This window comes from Plectropomus leopardus, chromosome 2 (assembly GCF_026936395.1).
Source record: "Plectropomus leopardus strain MGB_pleo_1.0 chromosome 2, ASM2693639v1, whole genome shotgun sequence".
In the NCBI taxonomy this organism is placed as follows: Eukaryota; Metazoa; Chordata; class Actinopteri; order Perciformes; family Serranidae; genus Plectropomus; species Plectropomus leopardus.
In genome coordinates this window covers 19,172,660-19,199,409 of record NC_142177.1, presented here as the reverse complement: position 1 = coordinate 19,199,409, position 26,750 = coordinate 19,172,660, and the positions used below count along the sequence as shown (strand labels likewise).

General features: G+C 40.5%; 2 protein-coding genes across 4 annotated transcripts in view; one reads left to right on the top strand and one right to left on the bottom strand.

Moving 5' to 3' along the window:
* Positions 1 to 26,750, top strand: part of tsfm (Ts translation elongation factor, mitochondrial) — a 78,010-nt gene that overhangs the window by 5,532 nt on the left and 45,728 nt on the right. The window lies entirely within an intron of this gene.
* Positions 563 to 26,750, bottom strand: part of LOC121961444 (zinc finger protein 385A-like) — a 41,672-nt gene continuing 15,484 nt past the window's right edge. For both annotated transcript variants that reach the window (XM_042511437.2, XM_042511444.2), the window contains exons 2-8: positions 18,917 to 19,062; positions 14,418 to 14,528; positions 6,575 to 6,749; positions 4,609 to 4,929; positions 3,446 to 3,633; positions 2,748 to 2,834; positions 563 to 2,618 (exon numbers count right to left, since the gene is read on the bottom strand). In XM_042511437.2, the coding sequence (XP_042367371.2) occupies positions 2,391 to 2,618; positions 2,748 to 2,834; positions 3,446 to 3,633; positions 4,609 to 4,929; positions 6,575 to 6,749; positions 14,418 to 14,528; positions 18,917 to 19,062 (1,256 nt within the window). In that variant the 3' untranslated portion in view covers positions 563 to 2,390. The remainder of the gene's footprint in view (positions 2,619 to 2,747; positions 2,835 to 3,445; positions 3,634 to 4,608; positions 4,930 to 6,574; positions 6,750 to 14,417; positions 14,529 to 18,916; positions 19,063 to 26,750) is intronic.

The following is a 26,750-nucleotide window of genomic DNA, read 5'->3' as shown; positions in this document are numbered from 1 at the left end:
CCTTGAGAGAATTTCTTTAACTGTAGCTCAAACATCCACTTGGACTCAATGATGAATTGATTAGATTTTGGTGGTCAAAGGTCAAGGTCCCTGTGACTCACTCCTTGTGAGTGCAATATGTCAAGAAAACCAAGAAGGATTTTTTTTTCATATTGGACACAAACTTTTACTTGGAGTCATGGATAAATTGATTAGTTTTTGGTGGTCAGAGGTCAGAGGTCAAAGGTGAAGGTCACTGAGACATTGTCTGTCTCATTCTTGTGAATGTTATATCTCAATAACACCTTGAGGGAATTCCTTCAAATTTGGCACAGACATATGAGTGCATTCAAGGATAAACTGATTACATTTTGGTGGTGAAAAGTCAAGGTCACACTGACCTTGGAATCCATCTCATTCTTGTGAAGCAATATCTCAGGAACACCTTGAGGGGATTTCTTCAAATTTGACACAAAGATTCCCTTGGACTCAGTGATGGGCTGATTATAATTTGCTGTTCAAAGGTCAAGGTCACTGTTACCTTGCAGTCTCATTCTCATTAATGCAATATCTGAAGACAGCCTTGAGGGAGTCAAGGATTCCTAATTTATTGTTATTATCATATTTCATTACATTTGAAAAAAAGAAAAAAAAATCAGTCGACAGTGCTTACAACCATAAACTCAGTTTAATGATTTTATATATAATTTTGTTTTAATTTAACAATAAGGAAGCCCCAACATGTATCTTTTCTCATTTTTTTAAACAATCCACATTTACAGTTATTTTTCAATACACTTCTCCTAAATAACAATTCATACATTATGTAGACGTTGTCTTTTTATTGCAGTTAACAAGAAAAGTTAGCAGGAGTGCTTAAAGTATTGCTACAGTTTCCGTTTCCTAAAGCTTGCCTCTAATGTTGTACAAGCCATCATGACAGTTTCACAGGGATAGTTGGGGTTCATGTGGGGTCGGAGCACACAAGGCAGAGCAGACAAACTAAACATTTTTATCCCACTACAAGCCTATAATACTACCAAAAATGTTATGTTGTTTTTTTTGCATACATCTACTCATCTGTGTAAGTGGTCCTTTTCCTTCTGTGACATGTTGCTGGTGTCTTTCATTCCACTGTTTTCTGCACTCCTTGTACGAGATTGTGATGAATGTCTGTATAATTAATTGTGCACATAATGCAAAGACCTGCTACTAAAGTCATAAATAAACCATTGTCCTGCTGTGCTCACAGTGTTGAAACTATTAAGACACTGAAACCTTTTCTTTGTTGCACAGTGAGGTGCAGATGAAAAAAATGATAGATCATCATCTTAAATGTATTTGAGCTATTTAAATGGAGACTTTTCACCACATACTTTTACTTATGTGCTTTGTGGGACATTATGCACATGGTTGTTGTCAGAGGTCATTCAGGGGGAATAAGGGGAATCACCAGGGGGACTATTTAACTGGAGACGGTTACCTCTTGTTCTTTCTTACTCTCCAACCTTACTGCATTTTACATAGACTATTAGAATGAACACTAATAGCTGCATAGTGTACCAGTTGAGATTACTTCCTCAAATCAAGTCAGTCTTTGTCAAACTGTTAATGTAGTTGATGTACACATCAGTGCAGACTTAAGACATTGCGTAATATCTTTTGCTATTCCTCTTTGATTTCCTGTTTCTGTCACATAGGTAAATAAAGAACTTGTAGAACTTGAAAATGTAGACATACAGTACAGAGAAATGTTTGCCAGTAACAGCAGAAATGGTAAAGAAATTGTACCTTTTTCTCTTCACAGGCCACAAAACAGAACTTTACAGTGGTATAATCCACTATACTGTGACAGCTACATTATGATTCTAGCTAACATCAGAGGCAACTACCATATCTAACCCAGTGGGTGTATCTTTGATAACATTGATGCTTTAGATATGTAATGAATCCTTGCAAAGATGAACATTAAAGACGTAAGAGAGGTAGGGTTTTGAGTCAGATACAGTGGATCATAAGTTAGATGAAGATAATCAGTCGGTTGCAGATTGGAAGATGCTCAAAGGCGTCCATGCTTGATTGAAACTTGTTTTTAAGATCCTCTTCAAACTATCTGCAGAGTGTACTTGGTGATTGCCAGATAGTCGAGTGATGAGGGGAAACCGGGGAGGAGGGAAACATACAGTCTCTGAAGTGTCTGAGATGTGTCAGTTATCTCTGGTTCTCCCTGTTAACATAACAGCAGTGGTCTGCAACATCACTATGCACCATGAAGAGTCATATTTATGTTCACTGTTTTTATTTTAATGAAACAGCAGCTGGAGCCACACCAACTGGCTCTTGATGGCACATGGTTGCAGACCTCCACTTCACAGTGTGCTTCTTCCTGATACATCCTCATTCTCTCACCCTCAGTAAGGAGTGAAAAGAATTGGCCCATGCGTGGTGCGGATGGGACCTGGGGCGGGCCTTAGCAGGCTGAGGGGTGTTCCCTGTAGGAGGTGGTGATGAGGATGAGGGTGGGAGGTTGGACAAGGAGGACGTAGCGCCAGTTGATTGGAGGAGGCTGCGGCTGCCATTGCTGCAGCAACAGCCAGAGGATTTGGTAAAAGTCCGGCCCCCAGAGTTTTTGGAAGTTCCTTTGAGAAAGTCAAGGAGCAATAGAAGAAGTTATTGATGCATGCAAGAATTTTGCTTTAAATCTTATGGTGGAGAATTAAAAAAATATTGAATATGCAGATTGTGAGAAAGACAAAGTAAGTTTCTACCATAAAGTCTGTGCGTTTCTTGTGCCGACTGAGAAGAGGGTTGGGTTTTCCTGCAACTCCATCCCGATGCCTCCGGCTGGATATATGCTGAAGCATAAAATGAGAAAGAGCAGTTATTGGATATTAGGACTGCCCCCTGAAAGCCAGAGATTCAAAATATCAGGATACTCCTCAGCTGAATGAGATTGTTTTAAGTCGAGCAGTTGTTTGGTTTTGTGTTTTGCTAGTCAGTATGCTGTGCGGTGTACTTCTGGGGACATTTTGTATTTTTGAGTGGAGGGAGCACCGTTGACTTTCACACAACTCTGTAGACACAGGCAGCAACACAGAGAAAGAGAGACTCTGCACCATAAGGCTCTAAGATAACATTATTTTCTCTCTTTTGCTTAGAAGTGGTGAATTTAGAGCTTAAAGCAACTTAATACGATACTCTCTCTGGCTTTTGTTTGATAATGTTGCGCACTGCCGTTCTGCCGTGAGCTTGTTTACTATATTACATGAATGCAGCTGTTACTCTGAACAACCCACTGAACCCGTTCAAACATTCAAACACCCTGAATCGTAAAATATTCATATTGAACAGCCAAATCTGATTTGATTGGTATTATTCAGAGTCGGGTACTGCCTTATTGGATATTGAGATCACTTTAAAGCTAGGGTCACTCAGGGTTTTCGGGGCTTTGTGCAAATTTTCTCACCTGTTTAAGCTGCAGCTCTGAGTTGACTCTGACATTGCAGATCTCACAGTGGAAGGTGCGTTCCTGAGTGTTGGGGTCAGAAGACAGCTCCCCTCCCTGCTCAGGGCTGGGTTTAGGACCCAGACGTGGGTACGCTTTAATGGGTCCCAGTCCACTCCGAGCCTCCAGAATGGTTTTGTGTTTGGTACCTGGAGACAATAAAAAGACAAGTATGATGGTGATTGAGGCCATGTTCCAGTGTAGTGTGTCTATGGAATACTAAATTGACCTTATGGTGCAATGATGTTTTCAACGGCAATTTTTGAGATCAAGAACGGCCTTTGAACCTCAGTTTTTAATTCAACATGGACAAAGAGTCCTTAAAGTGTTAAAACCATTGGAAATTCAAACATCTGCAGTTCGATGACAGCTAGGCAAACTGCATGAAGATCATGTGATCTGACAGAAATCTGAGCGGACCTTGTTGTGAGACAGTTTCCACAAACAAATAAGAGAACAAATTTGTAAATCAGAATCAAAAATACTTTATTGAGCCCCCGGGGGACATTGTGGTTCACTACAGTCGTTCTGATGTCAGCGTAGAGAATTATTGCCTGTAGAAATAAGTACCAGCACAAATATATAAAAATATAAATACAGTAAGAGTGAACAATTAACACAGTATATAAATATTTGAATATTTAATATAAAGTATGTATAGTATGCTGAGTATGTAAGTGTACAAATACAGCAATAGACAATTAGTACTAATATGTGAATATTTAAATCATAATATGGATAATGTGCTTAGTGTAAAGTGTGGCTGATGTTATAAAATATCAGGTTGAGATGGGAGGGTGTTCCTGCGTTCTTGTAATTCTATAAATGGAGAGCGTCAATATTTACTGTTGGTGGTCAGAGTTGAGGTTTTTAAGTTTTTAACCTGCTGTTCTTACCACTAAGTGGCACTAATGCCCCAGCTTTAGCTTCTGAGACTTAAAATGCAGAACAAGTGCAGAATGGCTTTAAAGAGCTGTGCTTCAGGCTTTCTGAAGTTGCTTCTAAGAGTGCATAATACATAATGCTGTTGTTTGTGGAGGTTTATTTCTCTCAAGATTGTGCATATTCTGTGGCGTGATGTACTTATGAATATGTGCACTGCAGCAAAGCCGTGTTGGATTTACCTTTGTTATGTGCCTCCAGTTGTGACAGGGAATTAACAGCTACTTTGCACAGGGAACAGTAGAGAAGCTTCTTGGCTTTCTCTTCCTCTGACTCTCCTGAAGAAGGGCTGGGTGCTGGTGACGGGGTGTCAGGAAGACCAGCGGCTGCTGGATCTGCAGGGGGGGTACTGAGAGCCACCGAGGGGGAGGGAGAGGGTGGCATAGGTGTGCTGACAGAAGGCAAGAGGGGACATTCTGCGTCTGCAGAGCTCAGTGTGGGTGTTGGAAGGCGGCTGGGGGTCAAAGGTGACTTGTTAGAGTTGGAACAGGATTGGGTGTCATCTGTAAACAGCACAAAGTTTTCAGGTCAGTGAACAGTTTGTGGATAGTCAACATATTATTAATCCTTCAACTCTGATGATCATGATATGACAGTGTGAAAATAGCTTTCTGCCACTCTGAAGTCCAATACACACATCTCTTTTTACTCTCTTTTACTTTTTACATCTCTGTTGTGTTTTTCAATTGACTATAACGACAGACAATGTGTCTCCGCCTCCTCTCACTTTGCAAAACTGAAGCCCAAATATAAATATTGTGATGGTTGCCTCATTTAAAGGCTTACGCTGGATTCACACTGGATGCAGAAGTGTCCCGATATGTTAATTGCCATGCAGGCGCCTGTCAGCAATGGCTTGGCCGTTCACAGCATGAGAGCATTTCTCTATGCCTGTCAGCAGCGATTCTCCTTCTGCTCCTTTCTAATCACACAGAGAACTCTGTCCCGGTCTCTCTGTCTCTGCTTGATTGTGTATCTTTCTCTGTGTTTGTCTGAGTGTGTGTGTGTATCTCTGTGTGCTTGCTCACCCCTTCCTCTGTGTGAAGACACAACTGACAAGCATTGTGAACGCTCTGGATGCATATTTTATCATTTTTCATGATGAAATCATAAATATCATATCTAATATAGCATTTTTAGTATGTTTTTCTGTCAGATTCGCTCGCAGCAAAAGTAGACCAGACACTGAAACTATCACTGCAGATCGTGAGCCTGCCGCAGAGCTCAGGGCCACGGCGCATCCCATGTGAACAGTCTGACTGCTCAGCATGGGCACTAAAAGCAAGTGGCCAGTGCTCCATAGAAAATCATCCGTATCCAGTGTGAGCCCAGTGCTAGTCTGCTCCCGCCTATACATTCGTAATCACAACAATGCAATTGATGAAGTCAATCATGACATCAAACCCCCCTTTTTTATAGCATCTGATAGCTTATTAAAACCAAACTTATTTAATAAATGAGCACTTAAACAAACATCAAGAATCACCTAAAATGACAGAAACCATTTTTGGCAAACATTTGTTTGATGTGTACTTTGAATTTTTAGTTTGGCCCATGTCCCCTCCATGCTTACATGGAGGGGGCTGGGTTTATGACCTATACTGCAGCCAGCCCAGGGTTTACACATTCATATATCTGTGGCAGCGTGCCACAACTAAATCACCCACTGCCACAACTAAATTTTCTGGATCTGGACTGTTAATTAGGAACGCCACTAAAATATATATATATATATATATATATATATATATATATATATATACCATTCGATTATTTATAGGACACTTGTGGCAGAGACATTGCAGCAGAACGTCAGGCGCATTGAAAGTGAAATTTAACATTTAAATAATTATAATTTAAATGTATTGTTCGTTCGGCTGGCTCTAAATATCTGCAAACTCCTGTCACCATTTCTGTTGATCAGATTTGCAGTTTGCACTGCGAGTTCTGGTACTGATACATGTAAACACTGCATTTTGTAGTAGACACAGGACACCAACACTCTGGTTAGTGTCACATAACAGATGTGTTGCACATCTGTGCCATTTTTGTGACAGATTTTGTGTGTGTGTGTGTGTGTGTGTGTGTGTGTGTGTGTGTGTGTGTGTGTATGCATGTGTAACATCATATGTCACAGGTGATGCTCACCGTGCTTATTAGGATCAGGCTCAGGGCTAGATGGCGAGGGGCCTGATGGGGAGGGTGAACCAGTAGGGGGAGGGTGCTGCTTGTCGCCATCTTGGAGACGAGCTGTTTTGGATGTCTCGATCCCCTTCACCCTCCGAGCATGGCGGTTCCCCTTGTAGTGGGCCTCTGCCTGGCTCTGGTGGAAGAACAAGACCCATCAGAGGTTTACATTAGGAGAGTCCAGACTTCTTTGAACAGGGGCCAGATTAGATAATGTGAAAATACCAGGGGGCCCAGCTGCCTCTCGCATCACATGGGACAACCTATAACCTGGATCAATCTCAGTTTTGTTGGTTTGCATTTATGTGCCTTTCACAAGTATTTAAACCTCTGGAACCTGAGGAAATTGGTTACCCAAAACATGAAAAATGTCCAGAAAACTATATTTATAATTCTTATCATTGCATATTTATAATCGTGTTACAGAAAAACTTTATATTTATTTTATTTCTTAGCACTTTCTTGAGGTAATTTTCTCATTTTTCACTTTTTTGTTTGTTTGATAGGTTTTGTTTTGCTTATTTTTAGGTAGTTTTCTTCTCTTCACCTTTTACAAATTACTTGCAGATTTTTGGGCCTTTTCCCATTAAGTTGCTTATTTCCTTCTTCTCATGTTTTTGAAGGAAATCAAATCAAATTTGCTTAGGTTTCAAAAGGTTAAGTAAAAAGTATTCAAGTTTCCACGACCCCCGCAGTGTCCATGCCTGCTATCTAGCAGGAAATGCCTGCTGCTAGGTCCATTAGTTTGCCTTTTTATCTTCTGTTTATGAAAACACATTAGCTCCACCTGTTCCTACTTGGTGCATATCTACAAACTGTATGATAATCTTCTCATTGTGAGGTGAACAGAGAAAAAAGCAAAGTGATCTTGCTTGATTAATCAATTGTGTGGTGGGTCACAAGCCATTAAACTTGTATGCAATTTGTAAATTTTAAAAAACAAATTGGGGGTCGCTCAAAATTGTACTGCCAGCCATGATTGGCCCCGGGGCCGGACATTGGACATGCGTGGTTTACTTGAAATCATGGATTTAATTTGTCACAAGTGTATTCATATTTCCATTTCCATTTCATTTTGTTCACCATGTTAGTTATCTTTATGACCTTTTTCTTGTTGACACCATGAGCTTCAGAAAGACTCAGTGAGGTCAGTGAAGTGAACCCACAGCGCCATGTGGAGATTCCACTGTTTCATAACTGAGAGACTGAGTGAGTGTTAGTAACCAAGGGTGCTCAGTGGTGTTCCTTTTATTGAAATATTTATTAAACCGAGAAAAAACAAACGTTGTTCTTCCCAAAGGATAATCCAATAGTTCCTCACAAATTCTGAAATATATTTTGCCCCCCTGCGTTTTTAGAGCAGTAAATGGCTGCTGAGCTGATGGGGTTTGGGGGTCTGATGTGCTGATGACGCTGTCATGGAAGATTAGCCTCCAGAATATTCTCATCTTCCTTCACTACTGGTGTAATCACTGAACTGGCCTGCTGAGCTGATGATGATTATTGAGTGGTGGGATTATCTGAAATGGGCTGGAGGGCTGTGGGCAACCAGTGACAGTTGACAGTCAGCTACTGAGATAAAAAAATGGAGCAAATCAAAGAGAGTTTGCGTTCATGAGTATGTGTTTGCCTGCTTGTCCTTGTGTGATTGCACTTAAGAGGATCAGTTTAAACTCAGGAAATGGGAAATATGAAGAGGAGTGGACATTTCAGTAAGCCCTCAGTACGGGTGTAGACTTTGGGTTTCAGTTTATCATGACAAGGTTAAGGTAATAGGAGACAAGTTGCATGTCAAAGTTATAATCCTTAAGATTTTCATGAAATTTACTATTTATGGTTGGCATTTTTTTTTAGTAAAAAGCCATTAAACTTGTATGCAGTTTGTAATTACATGATTGTTAGTGCCGCATTCCCTCGCTGGATTCACACTGCACAATGTATTCACAGAAAACAATGCATGGATGTAATTCAGTGTTACTGTTTCTAATTTAGTGTCTTTGTTAACAGCCTTACTGTGTACTACTCATTTGAATGGAGCTGAATCAGAGCTATATTAAAGTGCCCTGAAGAGCAACTAAATATTTCTTACTGCTGCTGCTTCACATTAAAAGCATTCAGCAGGCAATACACAGGGTGGCTTTTATTGTGAAGCAGTTGCAGGAAACATATTAGCCAGAGCTCAGCACTAACAGTGATCATTCATTAAAAATGAATACACTAAATTTGACAAAGCTTTCTACAATATCTGCACATTGCAACTATAACATGGTGAAGGAGAGGAGGACTTTTGTTCAGGCAAATAAACTGTGGTTAAGATATAGTTGGGATTAGACAACTAAAACAAATGTGGTTATAGTTAATAAAAACTCTGTCAACTCTGTTCTCCTGCATTTAAGTCACACTACACGTTATACACCACCCTAACCTCCACATCCTCTCTGTGTTGCTATACAAAGGACTGCACCGGACTGTCAGGATCGGCACTGGACAATATTATATTGATATCGAAATGTGAGACTAGATATTTTCTTATATGTAAGACAAGTGTGGTCATTTCCTGATGTAAAGGCTACAGTAAAGTGATGTAATTTTCTAAAATGACCAGACCATTCTAGCTGTTATATTATGTACACTCCCCTCTTAGTCATTACATCCACATTAGTGGTGATTATTTATCAAAACTCTTGTGTAAATATTTTCTGAAAGCAGTCAACCCTACAATATCATTGCAATATTGATTTTCAGGTGCTTGGTGAAAAATAGCGCCATTTAAAAAAAAAAAAAAATTCTATATTGCCCAGCCCTAGCATAAATCAGAAGGTGCAGAGAAGTCCAATATGGAAAAAATTCCTTGAGATATCATTGTTACCCTCCAAGTCCAGATATACATGTACATGTCAGCATCAGATAAAATCAAAGGAAAGAGTGAGGTCTTAGGGCACAAATATAGTTCCTGTAAGCTCCTCACTAATACAGTAATACAAGATGGTGTGTGTGTGTGTGTGTGTGTGTGTGTGTGTGTGTGTGCAAGCACAAGCAGAGGCCTGCTGGGATTAGATAGGTTTTCATTATGTCAATAACAAGGCTGAGAGACCTGAATAAGGCGCGTGACAGGTACATGTTTGGGACTCTGCGGGGCGGGATGCTTCACAGAGGCAAAGGGACCACTGGGACATGTCCGGGATGCCTCTGTAAGCCTGAGGTATTAACTGCCAATGATAGTTACCCATATAGCCCTCATCCTGATTGGTGATGACAGAAAGGCAGATATAGCTCTGCCTGTGTAACCCAACTCCTCTGGCTGCTGCTATCCAAAGCCCTGCAATTAGGCAAGGAGATGAAGCCCTACAACTTCACAAACAAATGACAGCAGAAGGCTCAAGAGGCAGAAATACTTAATGCTCCTTCTTCTCTATGCAGTTCTTACTTTGTGTGGCTGCCCTTCTTGTTTTTCTCTGTCCCAGTTGTTTTCTTTCTGCTGGAGCTTTGATACTTTCACTGTCCCTGTGACCTTCAGTGTCAGGTCTTAAGAAATCAATAAAGGTGTGCCGTCAGTTCAAGCATAAAATGCTTGACAGCCTCGGAGGTGGGGGTGGGATGCAGCAGAAACAATAGGATGTAAAAGAGATGACCACATACGATCTTTGAAGGAAAAGGGAATAATGATAAAATATAAATGATGTTCTGCATAGTAGGTGAAATAGACTGAGAGAAGCTACGAAAGAGCCTATGGAAAGGGGGATTAAGATGAATGAAGAAGCAGAGATGGGATTTAAGAGGGAGAAAATGAGAGCAAGTGAATGTCCCTGAAATCCTTTTTCTCTCTAAGCAGGATGTGCTTTGATGTTTTATCTATAAAGCGACAAAGGCACAGAAAGCAGAGAGAGTGGGTCTTGAAATCTACTGTACGGGGTACTGGCAGCAGTGACAGGAAGAGGAGGTGGGAAGAAGCTGGAGAGGTGGAGAGAAGGAGAGGGGACAGATGATACAGTATACCCCACAGAGGGGGAAGCAGAAACATGAAAACTGACGAGGAAAATGGTGAGCAAACTGACTTGCTGAACAGACGGGAGATGTGAATGAAACAAGGTTTGGTGTGGGCCTGAGAAGAACAAGAAGAGAGAGAGAAAGAAAGAGAGCGAGGTGTCCAGTATGGCACTGCAGTGGTGACGATGGCTAATGCAGCATGGTGTGACGTCAGCCTTGCAGCAGAGCTGAGCTAAACACTGGCAGGCTAATCTGTCCTCTGTGGCCTGAAATGAATTGCATAGTTATAATTACAACATGTGTGGCTACAGCGTAGTAGCAGTGAGAAGCACCTGCTTTCTTATGGCCACTATCAATCAATCTGCCTCTTTCACTATGTGTGAGCTCTTGAGAACTCCCTTTTAACCCCCGCCACCCTCATATATAGACACGACAGGAAAATGTTGGTATTATTAATGTACTTTGGTGGCACATGACCTGAAGAAGACTTGATGAAAAATAATGAGCGTTTGTCTTCCTTTGAACTGCAGCGCAGCCCAGACAGCATGAGTAAGCCAAGTACTGTACTGTAAGCAGAGTATTCCTTCATTATTAAAGAATGTCCACCGTGCTTTAAGCTCCAAGTCTCTCAGGTTACTGTGGAAAGTGCTGTAGAGCTGCGGCAGAGCAGATGCACACCGCGGCTTACAAGTAAAACAGCAGGCAGGACAAACAGGTGGCTCGATATTAGACATCCCACTGCATCTCACAGACGTGACACCAGTGAGAGACACTCATGGGCTGGGCAATAAAGCAATAATGATAACTTTCTCAATATAATGTTCCTTGATAGTGAAAGAATAAATATTCCATAAATCTTCCAAATAACTAAACCACCCATTTACCCATAGAGGGTGCACCTTAAACACCAGTTACCACCAGCCATTAACCAGAAAAAGAAGACTGAGCGGCAGAAAAGAAGATGATCAGACCAGGGGACAGGCTGACTGGCTGACTAGCCACCTTTCACCGGCAACTGAAGCGCACGGTGACATTATAACATCACAACAGCATTCAACATGTGCATTCATTTATTTATAGTGTGATTGTTTGGACATGGATAAAATCCCATCATGATAGAATTCACCACATCTAGTTTACTAATCTTATGTTAATGATTAGTTGGCGGGTTATCATGGCTGACTAACCGGCTATTTCACATAATGATATGACTTTACGTGACTAAAGGCGAAGTCAGTAAAAATTTCATGCATTTCCTCATCTGTAAACATGATTTCTGCCTTGGCCACATCAGACTTTCATTTCTACTTCACAATGTTTTCAAAGTCCATCTTTTGTTTTTGTTTTGGCAGAAATTATAAACTTTAGGTGTAACAGAAAACACTAATCACAGTTTTGATTTGTCCATTTATTCTTTTTCCATTGTCACTAAAACACAAGTTTTAAACCCTATGTCAAAAGCGTTTGACAAGCTGCTGACCAGAATTTAATGACATTATTTTGATTATAATTGTTTGAAATCTACCTCAGATTTGTGAAATGTTATGCCGTTTGGCAAATGTTGTCATTCTCTGACAATAAATAATGGTTGAAACTACAATAAATTCTTCAACTTTCTATCAGAAGAAAAAAAATCAGCCTTTAAACTTAAAAGAAATAATGATATGACTTTTTTGGTAGGTAATCAACATCAACCAATATGGACATTTTTACTATAGTAACACTTTTAGCCATATCGCCCAGCCCTACACACACATGTTTTTATATGTGCAGATTCATATTCAAATACATACAGATTGTAAATATGGACATGTGATAAGCAGCCCGCGCTCATGATCTGTATTCATGCTCATGTAGACCATGTGAGAACATGCAGGTCTGAGCAGGGGAGATATAATTAAGCGGCCCCTCACAGAGAGCGCAGGACAGTGTTACACGAGTTTCGGATGACTCCCTCCCTGCCTGTGTCCTTTACACACCACTGCATTTAGAGTACAAGTATTTAGCGCTTCATCACTGGAATGCATTTATATTTTTAGCAAGGCTTGAATGTCAGGCTTTTGTTTGGTTTCTTCTCATGTTTAGGTTAGAGGTTACAGTGTACGTCATAAGTACCAGAATTTTTGACGCCCTCTCTGTTTTGATGAATGCACACACGTCAAATTCAGATGTGTAGTTGCACCTCACAGATCTGTGTCTTTTTTTTGTTACTTATAAAATTAACTGTAGAATTTGAGAGATCTTTTTCTGTAAATAAATGTACAGAGGCATTTATTATCAGACCATCAAAATGTTTCCACTGCACACATACTTAAAAATGCAAACACTGTAAAAGGCTGTAACACTTCAGTTATATCACCCAGCAGTTGGGTTTTGGATGTCACATTATGAGCTATTTGCTTTTCATCTTCAGTTAACACGACTCCCTCTTTAATGGGGACACTCAAATCATTCCTCTAGAGTTTCATCACTTCTGGCCTCTTTTATTTCGGTCCCTCATGTTGGCACAGTGCTGTCTGTCAGGGGTGACATGCAGAAAATGTGCGCCATCAGCTTTAAGGTAGCTTTGAGGACAAGCAGGTGTAAGCTGTGGTTCACCCTCAGATGTCTCACACCTCTCCATTAAAACCCCATCAGAGTGGACTTAAAAACCACTTGTCACACTCAACACCTGAATAATCCTGACACACAGTTCAGCACCACAAAAGCTCTGTACACTGTACAGAAAGGTTGTGCAAGCGTTCTGAAACATGCTCGCTGTCCTTGTATTTGCTTGTCTGACACAGTATCACCCCTTTAAGTCTCTGATACTAGAGTGCAGAGGGACGTCAAAATTTATCCTGGATGGTCACAGAATAAATTAAGCAGGCAGGGATTTTCTCGGTGTCTTCCTCCTCCCACTCTCCTTCCTGGACGGGCTAAAATTGGAGCTGAGAAACTGTGAACCAAGTTCTCACCTGCTCCAGCTGTACAGTCAATCACCAACTAACTTTGACTCCAGCCAACTAACTTTTTAGGTCATGATTTAATGTGTCAAGAGTGCAGGTGCAGGGCTCGGAGACAGTTTGACTTTTCGCTAAGCTCTGCCTCCCCTAGTTACTGTTGCTACGTTTGTCAGGCTTTTTGTTCTCATGTGTAGCTTGCAATAGTACAAATTGCTTTGTCGTTCATTCCCATTTCCAGCCAGCAACTGTTGATTTTGGCAGCTGAAATATCAATTGCTGGCCAAGCCCTAAGGAATGGCGCCATGCTGTAAAGCGATTTTGGTATAGAGTGGTGTAGGGATGACATTTTTTTTTTAGGCCCAGAGGATTGCATTGCCTTGGTTCCTTTGACAAAAAGCTAATGAGAATTTTCCATTGGATTTAGGATTATTGCAAAAAATAAGCTTTGTGGAAAACAAATGACACACATTCAAACGTATCCTCATACAACAGTTCATATGATATCCTGTTTTTTTTGTTTTACCATCTTTTCTTACTTCTTTTTTTGTGCTAATATTTTTTTTTTGTTGTTTTTAATAAGTTCTTGCTAACTTTTGGGTTGTTTCTCCTTAAGTTGTTCATTGCCTTCTGCCCATATTTCTGAAAGTAATACAAAACATAGCTCTAATATGTGTGAACTTTTGGCTACAAGATATATTGTATCAGCATCAGCAATGTGATGTGGAATAGTGTTGTTATATGCCAAGTTTCACTCTTACGACCACCCCATGCACATAACTCTGGCGTTATATAGAAATCCAAAGCTTGATCAGCCTGCTGTGTCAGCTGCTATTGAAGCAAATCCTTCATTTGAAGTATTTAATGTTTCATACCTCGGAGTTGAAGCGTATTTGACAGACGTTACAGGAGATGATTGGGCGCTTTGTTTTCACCATAGGCGGTCCAAAGGTGTGTGTCATCACAGCCTTCTGGACAGGGTCCATCTGAGGACAGACAACCAAGAGCCCACATCAAAGATTCAGCAATGCAGGAGGAGCTTGGAGGGCAGTGATTCGGTGCCTCCTAACAGCAGTTCAGTGATTGTGGATGAGAGGGAAAGGTTTTAAAGAAAAGGTTCAGGTGAATGACAGGGGGATCCGATTAAGGGGGAGAAAGCTGGGAGATAAAAAAGAGCGGAGAAGAGTGAATTGAAGAGGCAGCAGTGATTGATGTGGACAGGAGGATGTGTGTTTTTTCAGTAGCAGCTGGTGCTGCTGCCTGTGCCTGAGTTCTTGGGTGCTGTTCAAACACTTTAATGCATGCTGGGGTTAGAAAGGCCTAATTACATACCCCCTGTCTTCAAAAATGTGTACTTTGTTTGTGTGCTACAAAACGTCTGCTTTTCAAAACATCATACCAGAATATTACACAAAACAATAGAGATGTTTTCTGTGAAGATAGAAGATAAATGTATTTTAGATTGCTGGAGAAATTAGGGCATTGCAAACAAAGGAAAACAAATTCGACAGCAGGAAAGTTGGATTTCATATTTGAAATAAGCAGAACACTGAGTCAAAAAATACAGAAATATACTGAAACTGTTCAACAGTGAAATTAACCAAATGGAATATAGACGAGTCTGCATGAAAATTGTATTGGCACAAAAACAGAGGATTGGACTTCCAACATTTTTAGATTGATTTCAGATACAATTGACATATCTATTTAAAGTATAATTTCTGTCATTAGAAAAATGCAGCTCAGTGATTATGCTATTAGGTGAATCACATCAAAAATATTAACTGTAAAACATTAAAATACATTAAAATAAATAGAGTAAAGTCATAGACATCGAAAAATCTCAAATTAAATGCTAAACGTAAACATTGGCCTATAACTTCTTAAATACCATCCAAGCTTGTCATTCCCAGATCAACCACACACGTACGCCACGTCACTCTCTCATGAAATGTTTACTACCTCATTTTTAGACGACTCGCATGGACTCATGTGAGCTCTCTGACCCATTGGCAGGGTTCAGCAACCACAGCACTGGGTGTTGCCCTCATTAAGCCGCCAAAAGTACACTGCGGTTTTACTCAGCCTCTCATCCCCTGCTCAGACTGTGAACGTCTGCTGCCAAATAAGAGACTGTTTACACTCTCAAGCTCCAGGCACCAGGGAAATGGTATAATTGGTCTGAAAACTTAAACCCCTTTTGAATCCATTGTTAGGAATATTTATAGACCTTTTTTTTTTTTTTAGTTCCTGTCTCTAATTCTTGTCTCCAGTTCACCTCCCTCTTGTTTGGTGTTTTTCAGGTGGAGACCTGAACACCTCCAAATTTGTTTGTTTACATCTGTGCACTTGTGCCAACATTGAGTGTGGGTGAATGCATGGCAGCTTGTGTGTGTGTGTGTGTGTGTGTGTGTGTGTGTGTGTGTGTGTGTGTGTGTGTGTGTGTGTGTGTGTGTGTGTGTGTGTTCTCTTATTCTCTTAGTCTCTTATTGGTAGCTGTTGTTCATCATGTTGCTCTCTCTCTGGGTCTCCCATTATTTTACCACCTGTTCTTGTCACAATCGCTTTCTATACATCTGTACCTACTGTTGTAACCTCATTAACCTATTAGTCCACTTTCTGTCTCATCTTTCACTCTCTCCTCCCTAAAACAGTGGAGTTTTTGTTGTTTGTTACATATGGATATCTGACGTCATTTTACAGCTCCAATCCTTAAAGGTAGACATTGCAGTCAGTTACTGTTTGTTAACTTGTTGGCCAGTGAAAATAAAAGTAAAAGCCAACCCCAGATACACTCTTATTTGGCGTTTCGCCTCAATAAATTTGCATTTTTTGGTGCTGTGTCTTCCTCATGCCTGCTTGATCTGGTTTGATTTGGAAATTTATTTCAAACGTGAAAAAGAAAAAGAGAAATTGCCATACAAACAAGCAGACAGACAGAAAAAAAGTAATATTTACAGATAATAACAAACATAAAGCAAGATAAATTGTCAAACACTTGATGAGTTGGTTTACATATTCAAAAAGGAGTGAGAAGATGTACAAATGTGTTTAATCCCACCCTTTCTCCATAAATCCATAAATCATTGAATTATACGTAACCAGCTTCCTTATTCCTGCTGCTTACAATCACATAAAGCTCTGACCTCACCTGAGCGCCCTAAGAAGATAAGTCAGAGGGCAGAATCTCTGTAGATAAATACACACACTTCTAGACGACCATGATTGATAACTGAGTGGGAATATATCTGTATGAGTTAATACGTTGTTTTTAGGAAAATCCTGCATCTTTAATATTCAATCTCCAATACACTTTTAGGTCTCCAATGTTCAAGATCATCTCCACATTTCTTAATTAATTTCATGTTCATGTTCAAAACATGTCAGTCCTGGTTGATTTGTTGGTAACATCAAATGAGTTTTAGTGCTATAGGTCCCATAGTTCTGATAGAAATGTCACATTATTGACCACTGGTGGCAGCAACAATCTTGAGAGAAAACTGATTTGTCTGTTAAACTGTGTGCTGAGATTTGGCACTTAGAGCTGTTAAATAAAGAAGACTAAAGATGACAGTTAGGCTGTTCCAGACTTTTAAATCTGATATTGTGCTTTTTGAAGGCTATTCGTCTGGTTACAGAAACAACTGAGCTAATCAGAGCTTTGCAGGCACAATTTGGATGGGAGACGACGTCTGTGCTAGAGCCAGAAACACAGTGACAAGAGTGGATGAGATCCGCACTGCTATACAGGCAGCAGCTAGACAAGTTGAATAAGTATCAGCTCTTAAATCGTATATTTTTCCACTTGACATGAAAGTGATCCCAGCAGGCAGTCCTGCAGCTTCTGTGTCAGCTGAAAATGATGTGGGACAGATATGTTGCTTGCTTACTGATTGGTTTGGGGAAACTGACATCCCCTCCCAAACAGAAAACAGCTACTTTGACAGTTATTTTGATTATTAAATACATGCACTATTATTACAGTGTATGAACATAAACTGATTGATAAAGTTATACAAAGTTACAGTTCAGTGTGATGATCTGGTTGGATGAAAAAGTCATTTCATCAGCCGTGGTAGCAATGAATTTGTGATCAAATCAAACAACCTCCATTATGCATTGTGTCCTGTGAATCCCGTGTGTGTAGGTATGCAGTGTGAAGGGCTGGAAGGAACAATGAGAACTAAATTACAAATATATTGAATGGATACTGCAGGAAAAAATGACCATAAATCTCACCAAAATGGGCTTTGATATAATGAAAATATCAAGAATTCTAACATTAAAGTAATATTTTTTTTCACAAACTGACACAGAGACTAATAACACGCATTTAGCTTTAGCCTCACAGAAAAAGTATTTTCCTCTGGAGTGTGTGAAATCAGCGGAGTGACAGAGGCTCACTCTCTTTTTCTGCCTCAGTCTGCAGCTTCTGTCTCAATGCAAGAAGGCGAGACCCACAGTATACTCCTGAGAATCTTAAGTGTCTGGAAATTACCTGTAATCCTGGTGAGTCAGACCTGATATTAGCTCTCTAGATAACTCACAGAGCTCCACACTCCACAATAAGTTTCTACCCAAACTGTGTTTGAAACAATAAATACAGTAATCAAGTTTTTGGCAATTTTCCCCTCTCTGTGTCCTTTCAGTACGTCCTGCTTTAAACAAAGACTGAGCTGCGGTCGTCTGTCACCGGATGACAGCAGTGTTTCAGACTTCTTTAAATTTTACTGTGCGGACAGAGAGTGATTTGGATCGAGGTGCTCTGGCATTAGTGGCCACTCTCAATGTCCTCGCCGGAGCAGGATGAATCATTAACCTGCAGAAGGGTCATTTTGCTGGAGTGCACGAAGATAAGCTTGATGATAGTGTGTATGTGGGAGAGAAGGTGCACGTACATCCCTGTTTGTCGCCGCGCTGACCTTCACATGAAACCCAATCTAGAAATGAGAAGGAGCCGTGGAAAATGCTGACTGTAGAGAATCCGGCCCTGTGCCTCTTATACAATTGATTAGCTGTAAGTCATTTTATTGCAGTAAAACACTCGCCAGGCATTTTCTCAATTATGCTGAAACTCACTGTGCTGAATAAAAGTAAACAGCTGTCACCTTATCATTTTGGATTATACTGTATAAATCCTCAGCACTTTATCACTTGTCTTCACTCTGGAGGCGACACTCCAAAACCACAACTGAATACCAGCTCTGTCTTCTGTTAAGCGAAACAAGATGATAACAAATCCCAGACGACATCTGCACGCACTCACACACACACACACACACACACACACACACACACACACACACACACACACACACACACACACACGTGTGTGTGTTCTCGCTGATGTGCAGGTATGCCTGTGGGCACTCACCGTGTTAAAGTTGTGGAAGAGGCCGATGGTGGCCGGGTGAGGCGACTCCATGGGGAACTGGAGGAAGGGCTTCATGTCCAGTGGGGGTGGGATGACAGACGGGCTCCTGAGGAAGGCAGGGACCGGCCCCGGTCGGTTTACACTTCCTGTAGTAGATGCACAAACAGGGAAATTAAAGATTAAGAAAATGGAAAAGTTGTTTCACAAACTGAAAACATTGCACAAGGTTTGTTGCACTTTAACAAATATTCTTGTAAAATTAAGGGACTCTACTGGCAACTGTAGTTGCAAGCATCCTACCATTAATTTACAGTGTCAATACCGTAAAAAAACTTTTTCTTACAGTATTTTACAGTAGAATATGAGGTATAAGCATCCAAAAAGCATCAAGATTAACAGAGTTTTAATGTATTTTGAAAAAACTCTACATTACTGTTAAATTTAGCCATATTTTTACTATTTAGTGGGATTTATTTTACAGTAGAATATGAGATTTACAGTGTAATATTGGCTCCAAAAAGAAGTGTTTTACTGTATTTTGGAAAAACTACATTGCTGTAAGAATTTTGCAGTATTTCTGAGTTGTAGATTTCTGCTGAATGACATGTAGTTGCTGGCATCCCTCCATTACTTTACATTATCAATACTGTAAATTACTTTAGCAATATATCAATATTAAATTCATTAATATTTAACTGTAGAATATGAGGTTTAATATTGGTTCTTAAAAGCATCGAGATTTACAGTGTTTTACTATATTTTGAAAAAATTGTACATCACTGTTGGAATTTAGCTGTATTTTAACACCAAGTTGTTACAGTGTAGTGAGGTGATGACAACAGCTACCACTTAAATATTTTTAAAAAGTAATAATTTCTTATTTATGATGTCTTTTTTTACTTTATTAATTCACAAAGGAAATTTGATTTTGGCAAAGTAAAAACAGAGGAGTGTTGCCAGAAATGTCTCATATCTCATAATCTATTGATTATGAACATTTCAAACAGTTTGAATTTTCATTTACCTACCGATACTATTAATTCTAGTTTCTCGCTCTCTCTTTTCTCTGTCAGCAAGTTGACACACAAACTGCTGCAGTGTCCTCATCACCCCACCTGTCACTCATTCACCGTGCTGTCTTCTCATCACTCGTTTCATTTGCTTCACTTGCATAAAGGCTTTGGCAGCACCTTTTTTTCTTTTCTTTTTTTAAAATTATTGTTAATGTTTATAGTAATTTTGTCCTCTGCTACCATCAAAAAGGAAAAGTTGGTGGTATCGTGTTATAGTTTTGTTGTATTTTTCATTTATTTAAAAAATGAACTTGTTAGCCCTCAATGTCAGTTTTTCCCTGTGGTATCAAACAGGGTATTGGATATCAATACTTTTCAAAATATCTATGTCAGAATTTGTAACAATATTGAAACCGACATATGCACAGACTGATATTTACAAGTAAGAGAGCTGTTTAACATTATGCTGGGCTGATGTGCAATTGCTTTTAAAAAAATAATAAAAGTCATGATAAAATGATGATAGAAACAAATGAACAAGACAGATAAGTATTTCAGGCTTTCATGTGACAAGCACCAGATAGAACACATACACATAAACTTTCCAAGAGTTAGACACAGCTCTCATGATGGGAAACGGAGAAAACAGATGGCTCTGTCCTGGCTCTGTCTAGTAGCAATAAAATCCGCTTACCAGCAGCTCTAAAGGTCACTTATTAACACATTACAACTTGTTTGTTTATCCCATGCAAACTGAAGTGTTAAAATGATACGTTATGGTTTCACAGGGTGTTGCGTGCAGCCAATAAATATTGGCCGTGTACGGCAACTTCCTGCAGTACTTTGAGACAGAGCCAGGCTAGTTGTTCACCGTGTTTGTGCTGAGATAATTCAACCAGCTGCTGGCTGTAGCTTTATAACCACTGTGCAGAAATGAACATGGTATTGCAGTTCTCATGGAGATGAAACAAGTATCTCCAAAAATGTCAGTGTTTTTTTAAAGCTAAGCATTATATATGAACAAGCACCTGCTGTAAACGGTTTAAACTGTAACACTTTTTAAATGAATCTAATACGCCCCCTTTTTCTCAATCTGAACCTTTACCTTCTGCGTCATTTTCCCATATTGAGCCCCAATACCCACCCACACCTCTCCTCCCTCTCCTCTCCCTGCTCACTTTTCTCTCAGTAGTACCTCGGCAGCGGTGAATGTCTGCACTTGAGGAGTCTGCTGTGATGGGCAGGAGGGCTAAGCTCCTTAAGCCGCGCAGCTGGGGTGCTGCAGATATCCGCCTTTTCTCCATTTCTCCCTCTGTCTCTCTCTCTCACAAGCACAGTTTTCTATCCCCATTTCATGGTCTCTTATTCTGTCTGCCTTTCTCTGTATCCCTCATCTGTACTTCTCCTCACTCCAGCACCAGTCCTTCTAGCTGTTTTGTTCCTCCTCCTCATCCTCTTTCTGTTTTCCTCTCTCCTCTCCACTTCTGCTTCCCGTAGTTCTTCTGTTTAGCGTAAAAAAAAAACAGCAGGGTGCTTCAGGCCCAATCTGGCTGTGCAGAGAGAATTTGTATAATCTTTTCTCCTGAGATTATGTGCAATCATCATCCTTTATTGCCACTGCTTTGTGATGACGACTTAACAATTTTGTAACATTTGAAAAGAAAAACTGGTCACTTGTCAAAATGAGTGGAAGAAAAGGCTATTTTGGTAACAGCAGAGGAGGCTCCTTTCACTGACAACAGGGGAGACGTAAAGAATGTGCTGTCAGGATCAGAAATAGATGGAGGGGAAACTCTCTCCTTCTGGCATTCCTCCTCAGAGGCGTCGCTCCTGTGGCAGCTGAAGCTCAGCCGTAGCTATTGTCATCTGTGTGTGTGTGGCTGCTTTTGCATATGCTGCATGAGAAGTAGGGAGTCCAGAATGTTGGGAAGGGAAATAAGATATAAATGTGGAGGTCACGGTTTAAATGTCCTTCAGACATACCGTGAATCCCACGGCTCACATGGTGGCCATAATCACCTCTCTACACCAACCACAGCAAGGTTTGTGCTGAGCGAAAAACCAGCGGTAATAACACACCTTCGTTCACACCAGCATACGAACATGCAGGAATGAGGGAACGCTCAGCACCAGATATCATGAAAGACTGTGTGTCAGCAATAGCAAGATAAAAATAAGTTTAAAAATGTAAATATTAACAGATCAGCATGTTGATATTAAATATTCTAAGATGACAAATCCCATGAAAAGACCCTAAATATTACTATATTAGTCCATCTTATCCCCAAGCCCATTTGTTTCAACTGAAGATGTAAATATTTAAAAACTGGTCAACTATAAATACTTTATTCCATAGTTGCTCAAAGTGTGGCCTGTGAGCTGATGGTGGCCCTCTGAAACATTTTGTGCGACTACTGAGTATGACATGAAATATATGCATTATATCTTAATAATCTGTGGCCTGTTTCAATACTTTCATTTTCAATAGCTTACAGTGAGGGGCAATCAAAACATTTTCTTTCCCAGCTGAAAACGGCAGGTGCTCCTCAAGAAATTATAGAATATACTCAATACTCAATGCCATTTTCAATACCACGGGGGGAAAGTGACAAAAAATTATAAGGCATAAAAAAATATATAATATTTAATAAAGACAAGAACAATATTTTTAAGCTTACTATAAGATATCACTGACAATATTTATAGGTTGTCTGAGGTAGTGCAAAAAAAAAAAAAAAAAAATAGCAATGCCATGCAAATGCCTGTTTCTTTTCTGTGCTTCAGGTGACTTTGGCTCCATATTTTCGTTGCTGATCAAATAGAGTTGGTAGGAAAGGAAGCGAGTGTTTTGTCTAGTTGCAGGTGGACTTTTCTCAGCTTCAATCTAGGACTTTAAGAGAAATGTAGCAATTTTTAGGCACAAGTAATTGTGTTAACTTGTTAAATTAACACTCTCAATTAACGTTACAGACGAGGAGGACTGATATTGTTGACTGTCTAGCTTCGACATTAACGTTGGTTGTTGTATTATTAGCCATTAGCGTATTAGAAGGTTAATGTGGCTGTCGGGTAGTGGCTGATAATAAAAAGGCTAACGTTAACATGAGCCACCTGCCAGGTTAATTTTTATAATAAATGTTTAATACTTAAATGATGTTGAAATGGGAGCTTTACTAACATCCCAAAATTCCTCAGGAAGACCTGGCGTCAGCTGGTGAGACGGCCGAGCTGATGGAGTTACAGACGACAACTAACAGATTCAGCTGCTAGTGAGGGGAGAGGCTGTGAGCCTGTCTGTCTGTAGCCGTGCTTTGTGTGTAGTTTTGTGTCAGTGAAGAGGTACTGTTGGTATTGATACCATTGCAAAAAATTATTGTATCCTATACTAATATAGCACACTGTGCTCCTAAATTATTTTTCCAGGTCGCACATATCGCAGTAGCGACTGAATTGCACACACTGTAGAGTCCTGCTTATTTGTTAATTTGTCAGTTCATTGGTTGTATTGGTGTTTACTTGGGATTTGTCAACGAAAAATACAGAATATCTCCAGATTTCAAGAATTCAGAATTCAAGGGCACCTTTGACATTCTTTCATGCATCTAGTATTTGAGTCCAAAACTATAAAAAAAACAGCAGAAAATGTCTCAGAGGTAATTAAACATGTGGTTAACAAAGCTTGTGGTGGGGCAGTAATGTTTCAGTTGTATAGATTGGCTCTGAGGTATCATCATTGTGCTTCCTCTCTGGTTAGTGAAGCGTATTCCTGACACGCTTCTGGTAAATCTGCAGCTCATTTTATGCCACATTACAATTTTAAGGTCCGAAGCATGTCTGCTGTTACTTATCAATCTGCATTTGCTGTGCAGACGCTCACAATGCAGTGATGTATTTAACGCTGGCACACAGTGTTTTCAGCTCAATGCAGTGTGAGTGTAGCAGCAGCATCCCCTGACCTACCCTCCTCCTGAGTGATTTACAATGACATCAGATAAGTGAACGCCACGACTCTTCAACAGCGACCACGTGGGGAGGGTGCGCATTGATTGGACACATTCTGAGGAGCGTTAAAGTGTTAAAGTGCTGCCAAACTCTATAAATCCCGGCCTCACCATCTATTGGTCCTTCTCGTCGCTAAAATGAACAGACAGTGCTGCCTTACCCAGCCCCTCATCTTACTGACTTTTTTTTTCTAATGCAAATGTTTGGGCGAGAAAAAGATCAATGACTGTGTAATAGCTTATTGAATTTTTGTATAGATTGTGAGAGAGAGGTAGCTGGACAGAAATGAAGAGACGCAGAGATGTGGGGAAAAACAACCAGAGACAGAATCTTATCGTCACAGTAGATTTCACAAACCCCGACGTGTGCACACACAGGCGTGCACACACCAATATGCTGTGACTAAGGCCTCTCAAATTGGCAATTCATTTAGCCAATTTAGGTTTAATGATCACAGAGGTAATGTCAATGTCAGTGACGTCGCTTGAGCCTCTCTGTATTCCCTGCCTGCCTCCATCTTTGTGCTCTCTAATGGGACAGGAGACTGGGTGACATGCTGTCTAACAGAATGAAGTCAGACGGGAGGCAGAAGCACTGCAGGGTCCCACCGAAAAAAGGAAAATAAAATAAAAAAAGAAATGCAGCCATCTTTAGTTCCAGCTCAGACTCAGGAGGACCGACTTGGCACACGATGCCAGCCGCCTCACATCTGCATCTAAATGGGCTGCTGTGCACAGAGGACTCTTCTGTGGCAGATTAGCCAAACCTCCCCTGACAAAACCCCGTCGCTGTCACTGCAGCAAAGACAACTCTGTGGTGGCAGCGGGTCTGTTAACCCGAAAACCACTGGATACACCACACTCTTGTTTGTCTTTGCCTCAGGTTTTATCCACAAAGCAATGTGAAAAAAAAGAGTTGATCCAGCACTTGGTGGCAGATGACACCATTAGCATGTTGAAGATTGTCATCTGTTCAAATGATTTATGAGTCCCGTTTGTTGTTTTGTGGTAGGAGTGCTGCGCTGCCACATTTTGGCATCAGACTACATCATAAACAGCAAAGTAAACACTCAAAGTGATTTTTTTGCATCAGCTCTCTCCCATGTGGTGCAAATGTAATGTAACTGTGTTAGAGGCTCTAACCTTTAAAGAAACAGAGTGCTAACTTTGTCGTGATTGCAGGGGGAAGATGGCTCTGTCTTAGTGTCGCATACTGCTGCTGTGAAGGACTGAGCATGAAATCCAATTTACTGCAGCTCAGCTTACCCTCAAGTCAAAGGCAGCTATTTCAACCTAAGCCAGGGACAGGCGACAGTACACACACACACACACACACACACACACACAAACCTTTGTAGTCTGAATGAATGATGCTCTAAAAGGAGTAACTTATAGGCTCAACGCCGATTAATGTTGTGTTTGTCTGTGTGAGATCTGGACAGTGAGGAGAGAGGACACGGTGAAGAGGAGAGCTGAGTGCCGGTGAAGGAGAACACAGTTGATTTCAGCCTGCACTTTGTTTTAATGATAGATGCTCTGCGCCCCAGTGGCCAGGCTTAAATGCCACCTCCCAGAGAACTCTCAGAAGTCCTCTTTCACTGGAAATGTGTGTGTGTGTGTGTGTGTGTTTGTGTATGTGTGTGTGTGTGTGTGTGTGCGTCTGTATTTATGCAGTGCTCTTGAGATCAGCCAGTCCTTCTGCAGCTCCTCCACTCTCTGATTTCATGCAGTATTTGCAATTAATGAAGACTTTTGTTTCCCCCCGCAGATTTTGCACTGCTCTCATTAAAATTAAAATCATTATGTAATGATGGTAGTACATTGCTGTGTTTGGACTTTTCCCGGCTAACAATTTCTCATGAAAAATTCTGTCTGTCTTTATGTAGCGTTGGATTATGAAACATCACAACGAGGTAAAAATCCCCCTGATTGGCGAGGAGGTGGAGATGATGAGCAAAGAGGAGCTTGGAAGGAAATGATGGCGGTGGGGCTGAGTGGATCGAGTCGATTGAGCGAGGAAAAGAGGTCTGGACGGGGGGGTGGGGGAGTGGGGTGTTGGGGGGATGTTGGTGGAAAGAGAAGCGAAGAATAGAGGAGGGGGAGGGAGCCGCATGTTTTGAGGTGAGTCCAAGGTGACCAGAGGAGGTAAAGAGCCATGTTAACCTGCAGGTTAATGTACAGAGAAAAAAAGCCATTAGTTAACTGAAGACGTTATTCGCCACACAGCTGAACTACGTACTGTTCATGTGTTAAAAATCTCTTTGTCAAAGTGGGGAAAGCAGTTCATTCTGTACAGCGGCTTGTAAGGGTTAACCTTTGGCTGTCACATGCAAAATGTCATATGCGCATGAACAAATTTGGGTTATTTTGTTGCCCTCCCCGTAGGTTGTCCACATGTCAGCTCTTGTTTTAAGCATAAACATTAATCCTGAGACGTGGAGTTGGGAATACGGGTCATGTATGGTTCATTTCTGATGTGTCTTTGCAGCATTGTTTGTTCTGTTGTCAGTCAGAGTGCTGCCTTTGCATCATATGAGATTAGTTTATTTTATACAAATATTTCCTCATATGTTTTGCCATGGGGTCAATATGTATCAGATGAAAAAACCTCAATTTGATCAAATTTGTTCTTGCGCTGGTAGCCTTGCAACTCTTATCTGGTCGAAGGAGGAGGTGTTGTCCCTTGAAAATTTGTATTTCAGAACGTAAAAGCTCTGTTAGGAGACAGGGTGGAACTCTCCTGTTAACGTATCCTTATGCAACAGTTCTTATGATATCTATTTAAGAAATTTATTTATTTATTTAAAAGGGAGCCTGCGC